This window comes from Protobothrops mucrosquamatus, unplaced genomic scaffold, assembly GCF_001527695.2.
Source record: "Protobothrops mucrosquamatus isolate PMUCROS unplaced genomic scaffold, P.Mucros_1.0 scaffold10, whole genome shotgun sequence".
NCBI classification, from domain to species: Eukaryota; Metazoa; Chordata; class Lepidosauria; order Squamata; family Viperidae; genus Protobothrops; species Protobothrops mucrosquamatus.
In genome coordinates this window covers 649,639-660,096 of record NW_015386397.1, presented here as the reverse complement: position 1 = coordinate 660,096, position 10,458 = coordinate 649,639, and the positions used below count along the sequence as shown (strand labels likewise).

At 39.3% G+C, this 10,458-nt stretch overlaps 1 protein-coding gene across 3 annotated transcripts in view; it reads right to left on the bottom strand.

Annotated features, from left to right (window-relative positions):
• Window positions 1-730: 730 nt before the first annotated feature.
• Window positions 731-10,458, bottom strand: part of MPP2 (membrane palmitoylated protein 2) — a 43,999-nt gene continuing 34,271 nt past the window's right edge. For 2 of the 3 annotated variants that reach the window (XM_015810470.1, XM_015810469.1), the window contains exons 6-11: window positions 9,299-9,404; window positions 6,364-6,432; window positions 5,199-5,360; window positions 2,486-2,688; window positions 1,690-1,818; window positions 731-907 (exon numbers count right to left, since the gene is read on the bottom strand). In XM_015810470.1, coding sequence (XP_015665956.1) covers window positions 731-907; window positions 1,690-1,818; window positions 2,486-2,688; window positions 5,199-5,360; window positions 6,364-6,432; window positions 9,299-9,404 — 846 coding nt within the window. Of the gene's footprint in view, window positions 908-1,689; window positions 1,819-2,485; window positions 2,689-5,198; window positions 5,361-6,363; window positions 6,433-8,645; window positions 8,653-9,298; window positions 9,405-10,458 lie in introns of all 3 variants that reach the window. The other variant, XM_015810471.1, reaches the window with a different exon arrangement.

Sequence of the window (10,458 nt, the reverse complement as noted above, 5' to 3'; positions counted from 1 at the left end):
GCACTGCCCTAGTGATAAGCTTCCATCCAAAGTTCCTGCCAAAAGACCAATCATTCATAAATTTCCACTATAAACTTTTTATGGATGTATCCATATATCCCCTTTAAATCTTTCAATATTAGTGCAGGCCAGGCTTATATGGGCAAGACATTCTGCCCTGGTTCAACAATCTCAGTGAGCATGACATCCAGTTATCTCAGGCTGACAAGTTCTTTTGGCAATATCAGAATTGTGGTCCATCTAGAAAAACAGCGATTTTGGCAGTGAGTTAGCTGTGACTGGAGAAATATCCTTCTCATCTCACAATGGTTGAATTACAAAAGAGAGGATCAGGAGTAGCAAATCTAGCAAGGCATTGTGGGTATTGCGTAGCTCTGCTCCACTCCTCCTCCAATTCTGTGTTCACCAGATTGAATTCATATTTAAACAACTTACTGTAAAAAAAAAAAGAAGGAGATGAAGGACATCCATTCACTTACGGCAATAAAAAAAAATGCTGGTAGGCTGAAGGTGTTCTGAAATGGAATGATGAAACACCTTTTCTTTAGAATAGAGTGAAGCCAACTGAATTTGATCTATACAGCCTAGATACTTGAGTAAGGTTAATGGTTGAAAAGGGACATGGGCACATTAAAAGAAAAAAATCTAGGGTCCCCTGGCAAAAATGGAGATAATAGAAAGTGGGGAAAATCAAGGCTCAGAGCTATGGACAGGAGAGGGGAACTCCTTTCTAGTAAACCCAGCTGACAGGAACCCACTGTGGTTCATTGTACAGCTTCTGCAAGGCCACCTGAAGTTGCTGGAATGTCCGCTCCATATTATCATTCACTAAGCAGAGATCAAAGTAATGCCCATAGCCGCGCTGAATTCGGCAGCTCTCATCCACAGTACGCTTCAGGTCAGCATCCTGGTTAAATACAGAAAAAAGCAGATTAGGCTGTAAATCAGAGGAAGGCAGCCACTGAAATTCTATAGGTAGATTTCATACCATTCTGAAGTGAAAATATACAAAAACTGTTAACACTCGCTCTTTGTGTATGGTATGTGTATATATATACACCTAGTCATATATACATACATAGATAAGCACAACACCCCCTCCCCAAACTCATAAAGGGATAAAAATAAAATTCTGACTTGTGCATAACACAGCCTCAACCATTTTGCACCATCACTTCACCCACTGAAGCTTTCAACCTTGCAAATGTTAAATATAGCTTCTGGGCCAATAGGCAAACGCACCCTTGCTATAGGCCACTTAATTATAATCACAGCGCAGGTCAGGAAAAGTATGTGGGGGTATGCAAGAAAAATTACAATGGTCATTCACTTCCTCCTTCCTTCCTTCCCTTCCTCCCTCCTCTTCCCTTCCCAGGAGGTAGTTAAGTGGCTGCTGCTGGGAGTGGGAGTGGGAGCAAGAGATTGCATGACTGGCTGGGAAACTGTCATGGAACATTGAAAATTAGGATCATGTGACCAGGTCCCAGCATTGGTAGGTTAGTCCATTTGAGGTCTCTTTGTTGACAAGATTTTGCTTTATAACGCACCAATCTGCCCAATTAAAGGTTACAAACACAAAAGTGTTAGTACAATATAAAATTATAGAATTTAGCATGATTAGTTAGCTCCTTTCCCAAATTGTCACTTCTTCTCATTTCCAGATTCTGAAAACTTCTCATGGAGACTCACCGTGAGTTGCTTAGTAGCTACACCACTATCCAAAGCTGCTTTGTTCATAGCTCGTAAAGTCTCAAAATCTGGTGCTTCAATGAACACCACATATGGGACGAACTCAGCTGTCCTCAACACCTTCACAGCCTATCCAAATATCCAACAAAGAGAATAATTGCCATTACAAATGCCATCTTTCCACACCGCTAGCATGCTAGGCACTATACAAAATAGAGATGCTATTCACTTTCTGTAGTCACACATTTACTCTGGATTTAACTTGATTGCAGAATTATTCCATTTTCCAGGTTAGCACAACACTAATTCAGGATCTTGAGATCATACAAATAAACTAAGGTTGACACCAACGTAGTGAATAGCTGTTTCTCCATGTATGTTGGGAGAAAAATGTGTAGAAATATGATTTGCACAGTAACATGAACATGAGGCAGTATAATTGTCAACATTTCAACAATAACAGAGAAAACTGAATTTGGGGGAAATTCCATTTATCAGTCACAGTTAGGATTATTACAACTGAAGAAGCTGGCATATTAAAAATTTATACAGATATACTGCGATTTCTAAAAGTTACAGAACCCCAAAGTGTCCGGAGTCTTGTAAATCAGGGGTGTCAAACTGGCGGCCTGTGGGCCGGAGGCATCATGTGCAGGCCATGCCCACCCCAGCTCCGCAAAGGCAAAGGCAAAAAATGTCATGATATGTCATGTGACGCGATCGAGTTTGACACCCCTGCTGTAAATGGACAAATCTCTACCTAAGTAACCAGTGGATAATGGGAAAGATTCCCTACCTGTGGGTTGACATCTAGGATACACATTTTGCCTGACTCCACAACCTCATGAATGGAGTCAATCTTGGTTCCATAGAGGTTCCCCTCATATTCACCATGTTCCAGATAGCGGCCTGCTTTGATGTCTCTCTCCATCTCACTTCTAGTCACAAAGCTATAGACTTGTCCAGTTTTTTCATGCTCCTTGGGCCTCCGTGAGGTGTCTGTCAGAGATAAAGAAACTGGGTTCAGTTAGAATAAACTTTGGCAATGTTTTTAGCCTGGATACTATCATGGTCAGATATAACTCTACCAAAACATTTTTAAAGTGACATAATTTTATGATGCCACAATTTTTGGTATTTTTGAGCAGCCTGGTGGCCTGATGGTGAAGACAATCACCTTCCAAGGCACAAAGAGAACATATCCGTAGGCATCAGGAAGGGCATCCAGCCAATAAATACTCAGCTTCTTTCAGTCACCTGAACTCTATCCCGAATTGAGGGATTATAGGGTCTTAAAAAAAAAAAAGGAAAGTCTTTGGTGTTTTCATGAAACTGCAACAGGTACACTTCAGAGTCCAATGGTTCTCATTTCCTCATTTTGAATATGGAGATGACCTGTAACTCCTAGTCATGATTAAAAGTCAGAACTGATATTTAGCCTTTGATCCAGGTCTAGAAGAAAACTCTTTGCATGGTCCTGGATTTTCTTTTGTTTCTCTATGTACTGCAGATCCTCCCATTGGGTTTCTATTAGACCTGGTACAGGTAGTCCTCAACTTATGATCACAAGTCAGCCCAAATTTCTGTTGCTGAGACACTGGTTAAGTGAATTTTGCCCCATTTTATGACCCTTTTGCCACAGTTGTTAAGTGAATCACTGCAATTATTAAGTCACTAATACAGTTGTTAAGTAAATCAGGCTTCCTCATTGACTTTGCTTGTCAGAAAGTTGCAAAAGGTGATCACATGACCCCAGGACACTGCAACTGTCATAAGTGTGAGTCACTTGGCCAACATCTGAATTTTGATCACGTGACCGTGGGGATGCCGCAACTGTCATGTGAAAAGTGGTCATAAGTCACTTTTTTTAGTGCCATCATAACTTCAAATGGTCACTGACTGAACTGTTGTAAGTTGAGGACTACCGGTTTAGACTTTCGGGTTTAATCTCTAGATCCCTGTGATGTAATGTTCCTCCTTCTCTTTCTTATTTCCTGGTATATTCCTTTCTAGGGTTACTCATGCAGCTTCTTCACAGGACCTTTGGTGACAACGTCTTTCTCTCGTGTTGCCTTCGCACAATTTTCATAATAAAGTTGGGATGATAATTGTCCTCACAATATTTAGGAGATTTATATCTTTTGAAAATAAGAAACACTTCTCTATGGTGTCTAAAGGGGAGAAAAACACCCAGGCTGGGGGATCCGATGACTCTCCCCTTGTTCAACATCACAGACAATGCCTCCATCCAAAATTTTTATAAGTTAAAAAACTGGTTTACAATCTCCCATACCATGACAAAAGAGAAAGGAAAGTTCTTCCAAGTGCTCATTGAACCAGTCAACAAAGGGTGTGATGCACACTTTTAAAGCACTTTGAAAGTGCTCTTCCTCCCCTCCCCAGGGCTTAAAAAAGCTAGCACAGCGTTTTAAAAAGCACAGTTCACATTGCATAACCAGTAAATTAAATAAGGCAAATGAAGTGATTGGGCAGGAGGTTGACTACACCAGTAAGAAACAGAACATTCCAGGTTTTGTAATATTTTTCTCTCCTGCTTTGAAAGAATGGCAAAAACTAGGCCAAAACATACAGTAGAGCCAGCATTAATTTAGCAAATTCCCAGGGCTGAGCAATCGAAAGGCAAATATCAGATCTTGGTAAAATTAGGTCAGTAAAATGAAGACTTGTTGGGGGGCATTATACACTGTAAACTGCCCAGAGAGTGCTGTAAAGGGCTATGGAGTGAGTTTAAAATGCTATTGTTATTGCTATCTACAGGGATCTCTCCAATGTAAGGAAAGTAAGGCTGAGAGGTAGGAATTGGCTGAAAGTCACCAAGGAGTGTTTGGGGCTTGAACATAATGTCTCCAGATATACTAAGCATCATATACTACTATATAGCATTATACAGAACTTCATAGGTAATCCATTCAATGAAGAAAACTGAGAAACTAGAGTAAATCCATATTTTTTCTACATCCACAGGTTGCTTCAGGTACATAATTCCTTCTCAGCCTGCCTGTCTATGAAATCAAAATATTTTCCACTAAAAAGAACCTTGGCATTGTTTAGTATTTCCCAACAAGAAATTACATGAAGAAAAGGTTTCCATGAAAAAAACGAGCATACGTAAAATATGAGCGATGCTATTTCTGAGGTAGGTGAATTGATTGCTTAAGACCATAGATGCAGAGAATTGGAAGCACGAGCAACCCCTTTGAAACACAGGTGTACCCTGAGCCTCATATATTCAAATGTAATGAAGAATGTTTGCCTCACTGTCAGTATTTAAGTAAGATTTGACTCCAGATAATGCCTGTTCCTCAAGTGGAAGAAGTCTGTTGTTGGATGAAAATCATAGGCTGCCCAACATCCTATAAGTTCTCTGTGCCCAACCTTGCAACTAAACAATGCTACTAAAATATAGTAGAAGAGTACACAGAAACCCAGTGAGAACAAATATGGTCAAAAGACACTCTGTTCCGAACTCCACCACAGCCCTGACCCACATGGGATGGTAGTTCCATACTGAGACTGGTCAGACATGATAATCTTGTTCTTAATACTACGCCTTCCAACCCCCTGGGCACCGATGAGCACCAAAGTTTTCCTGCGGAAAGGGGGCATTCGAGCCACTTCTTCATAGATCAGTAGCTCATGTCGATCAAACTCTGCAATGAAGAGGAAAGATATCACTGTTAAGTGTACTGCAGAATTAACTGGTCACTAGTCCCTGTGACCTTCTGAGACCGGTTAGACTACAGAGTCCATTTCTGTAGGCTGAGCTGGGTAAATGCAGTCTTGGCAGTTTTTCCAGAGAAAAATATTTGGACAGATTTAAGAAATTGCCAAAATAGATTAGCTTGGTATTTTTTATCTTCTTATATGAAGAAATTATTCTTTTGAAGTAGTCTGATTCATCAGAATGGAGACAACATTGCTAAGTTACCATTTGACAAATCAAACCCCTCTATTCCAACTCCCCAAATCCATCATTTACTAGGAATGCCAACCCTACCAGACCTCTCCATCTCCCAGATTAGCTATTAAAAATTCACAGGTCTGCAAGCAAACGTGCAGTAGGAGAAATAGAATAATAAATTCTAAACATATTGTTCTTTTGAAGAATCTGTACAAAAATATTTAAAGCCAGAAAACCAGGTTTTCTCCCTGAGAGTATCTGCCCATTCCACCAGGTCAGACAAGGCAGGCAAGCTTCTGGTTGTTTCGCTTAAATGTTGTCATTTGGCAGGACTTCAGGAATATGCCTTTTCTGTGGTTCCCCCAACCCTCTGGAACAGCCTCCCCTCTGAGTTTTGGAAGATCTCTGCCCTATTAACTCTTTGGAGGGGTGTGAAACCTGGCTCTTTACCTAGGCCCTAGACTAGGATAGAAGCAAGCCCAACAAGGTTAAGAGTACGGGGACAATATGTGACATTGTGTAAACCACCTAGGATTATTTTGCGTAATATAGGCAACCATGTACGTTTCTAAATAAACATAGTGCCAAGAAAGAAGACTTTGCCTCTTCTTACCTTTCTTCTATTCAAAATACCACCTTGATGAACAACAGGCTGGGATGGAGAAGATTACAGGACACAGTGTTTTGTCAAGGATTTCTGCAACTATGTTTGCTTCAGGCATTAGTTAGAAAAAGATGAGTACCATACTTGCCTGCATTTTTGGTGGTCAAATACATCATCCTTTTCTTTTTCTTTCCACTAAGGCTTCCACACAAGGCCCCTGCCAGAAGAAGAAAGAAAACACAAAGCAAATTCAGTAAATTCCAGAATGAGATAGCTCTAGGAAATAATTAATAATAAAAACCCTGTTTAAGAAATGGTCTAATTATAGTAATTGTTCTCTGCTTATAGTCAAAGAGCTGTCAATTCAAATCCTCTCTATGTGCTTGAGGTTTGTTTTTTTTTGATGGGATAAAACAAAAAATGATATCTCTCAATTGTTTCTACATGACGTGATATTGACAAGCAGTAATGAATCATTAAAATGGTCCAATCTTAGTTGAAACTGGTACACTGAAGCGAAATGTTAAACTAAAGGTGTCTTTAGTGTGATCTAATAAGCACTTATTATCCAACTGCATCTGGACAGTGATTTATATACTTTGAAATAAGTAAAATAATTCATATTACCATCTGGAAAAGTATCTCACCCCTTAAAATTGTTAGAAATCCAGAGTATAGAATTATCTAACTATGCTACAAATTCACAAAACTGAAGAGGAAAGAAAAAAGGGAAGGCTCAAGACCAATAAAAATAAAAAGAGATGAATGAAAAATAATACTTTCACCTCCATAATTTCAAATAGAAATATTTTAATAAATGAAATAGGAAAATAAACCTTGACATTATTTCTTTTGTTATCTGTACTTACTTTTCCACATAATCACAGATCCTCTCTGCCAACAATGGACAAGTTTCCTAAGGCTGTCATAAAAATCTCCAGTTTATCTACTCTAAACAATTATTTCTACTACTTCATTTGGGACAAAGAGAAGCCCATAAAAGTATTTCTTCAATTGTGGAAAAAACTTCAAGTTGCATAGTGCCAAGACTGGACTGCATAGCAGATAGGGTAATACAGGGAGATCCAACTTTGCAGTTGCCTCTTGAATGGTTCATAAAGAGTCCTAGAGTTGTCATGTTGCCGCAAAATGTTCTTTTGTTTTTAAACTCTGCTTAATTATTTAAAAATTTCAAGTATTACAATGTAATCCTCTGAGTTGATTGTGTTGCCAGATTCAAGGAAATCCATTGAATAACAATATGGACTGATACTTCATGTCTGAATCATAATCATAAGCCCATGTTTTGTGGTTTGTCACAATGCTGTGACAAAAATTCATCACCTCCTTTCTCATTGCATGACAACAACTGCTGTACATTTCAGTTCTTGAAGCTGTTATCTCTGCTGTCAGAATGTGACCAACCTTTTTTGCATAAACTTTCTGATGCTGAAGAATGTCAGTAATGAATCGCATACAGTTCTGCAAAACACTAAGTTTTGCAATTCCCTTTTTATTGTCTTTAATTATTTCATCAATTTTTATGATGTAAAACTCTTTTGTTGCTTTTATTGGCCACTTACAGATAATCCTCAACTTGCGACTACAATTGACCTCAAAATTTCCCTTGCTAAACAATGCAGTTTTACCTCATTATACAATCTTTTTTGCCACAGTTGTTAAGCAAATAATCACATAATGTTAAGTGAATCATGCAGTCATTAACTGAATCTGGCTCCCCTATTTACTTTACTTGTTGGAAGCTGGCTGGGAAGGTTACAAATAGTGATCACATGTCCTTGAGGCAGTGCAACTCTCATAAATACATGACAGTGGTCAAATATCCAAATTTTGACCACATAACTGGGTTGTAATACAGTAGTTGTAATTGTGAAAAATGGTCATAAGTCACTTTTCCAGCCCCATTGTAACTTTGAATAGTCATTAAAAGAATGGTTATAAGTCAAGGGCCACCTATACTTTGATCTTGATTTCAGAAATCAGCTTTTCCCAGTTCACTATTTTTATACCCAGTTCACTATTTTTATACATTTTTGTCCCAAATAGAGAGACTTCAGCAGTCAAAAATTCAATCACTGCACATTGTTTAAAGTGCATTAAGGAATATTCACTGAAGATCTCCCTTTTATGAACTATAGTAATGCAACCTTTTGGAAGGGGTAAAAAAAAAAGATGCTAAAAAAATGACAGAACTTCAAGCACATCAGCACTGCTATCTGTTAGTGACATTATTTACCCACCTTTAAATAAATAAAGGTTTAAATAAATAATCACATTTGTTAAATAAAGATTTAAAGGGCTGCTTAACTCAAGTCTCCAAAATTAGGTGGTGTACAAACCTAAGAAAGCAAGCAAAGAAAATTAACCACAAACAGAACTTAAACTTGTAAATTTGGAAGAAAAATAAACCTGAATTCTTCCCAAAGTCTCCCCCAAGAGAAAGTTCAGAGAGAATAAACACTGTTGAATAAAGATTAAAATGTTGGACTTAGTCCTTGGAGGGCTGAGTTCAGTTCCATTAAATATAAAACTCGCTGAATGAGAGAAAGTTATGTGGGGAAGATACTAATCCGTTTTTCCGATAAAAATAATACTTTTACAGTTAAACTATATAATTCATTGCCAAAAATGCTGAGATAACATCAATTCTTTAGACAATTTTGAAAGATGGTGAAGAAAAAAAACGGAGGAAAAATTATTACACTGGCTTCTGATCCTGATAGCTTTATATAATCTCCAGACCAGAAGGAAATAAAGTACCGGTATGTCTTAAATACCAACTATTGGATAGTAGCAGTAGAAGATGCTATCACCTTCGTATGCTGCTTATGAGTTTTTGGGTTGTATCTGGTTGCTCATTGAGCAAACAGGCTTTAGACCAGAGCCAGCAAGGCTGTCTTGTGTTCTTTACACTTTGATGTTCACGAATGCTTGTAGCCAGATCGCTAACATGGACGTGTAGCACTAATTTTCTATTGGTCTTGTTGACATTATAGAGAATCTTGTTTTCCATGTTCCTAAGTGGTTCCAATTCTGCTGCTGACAGGATCTCTGCCTGTTACCTGAAGATGGTGTGACTTCAAGGTCACGCTTCACAAAAGCCTTGCGCTTCTCTTCCAGCAGCTGGCTTGGGATCAGCCCTGCACTCCCACCTTCCACATGGCAGGCCTGCAAAAACAAAGGGAGGTTTGAGCATCTGAAATAGGGGTCAAGTTTGGTCCTCAACAGGCATTTCCTTTGTTTAAACAGACAGGACCAGGCAGAGAAATTCTTACATTTTCTTCCTACCAGTTTCCATTTAGTATAATGAAGAAAACTTCTTCATCAACTAAGGAAACTTCTTTAGTTTCTTTAGATTCTGTGCTTTAGAAACCTCTTCAACAACTAAGATAAACTTTGGTAAAATTCTCAAGAGTGTGTGTGGTTACAAGAGGGCCTATATTTCTCTGCCCAGTTCTGTCTTCAGTGGTTTGCATTGGCTCTCCATATTTCTATTAAATTCCAAGGAAATTCATCTTTGGAGCTTTTTTAAATAGGTAGCAAGGCTATGCTACTCTCTCTCCTTCAATGCTTATACAATTGGGAGATAATTTCTAATTTTGCCCATGTTCTATGAACCCACAACTTTATTCTCTCACTGCATCTAGGCCACATGGGAAGAAAGAATAATGGGGTGGTTTAATGGGAACAAGAGTGGTCTTGCTGCAGTGGCAGATATTCCAAATAATTGCCACCAAGTGGTAGGCGGAATTCAGCATGCATCAATCTCAAAATATATTAAATTTATATTTCTTTGAGGAAGCTCAATTACTGTCTCTGTGATAAGAACCAAGCAAAATATGCGTATGGTCTATACCAGACATGTCCAAAGTCCGGCCCGCGGGCCATTTGCGGCCCGCGTTCCGGTTTAATCCAGCCCTCGAACAGCCCTCCCTGCTCTATGTAAATGCAGCCCTCCCACGGCCCTCCGGCAAGTCCCATGAGAGAGAGAGAGAGACAGAGACAGAGGCACTTGCACTTGCACTTCTGTCCAGGGCTTTTTTTCTCGGAGAAAAGGTGGCGGAACTCAAACCTGGCCACGCCCTCATCAAACCCTAGGACCGCCCCTTTAGAGAACAGGAATGCAAGTAAAATTTGGGAGGGGCTATTTCCGGTGTGGGAGGGGCTATTTCCGGTGCGGCCGGCCCGGAAAAAGGTGCCGGAACGCGGTTCCGCCGCGTTC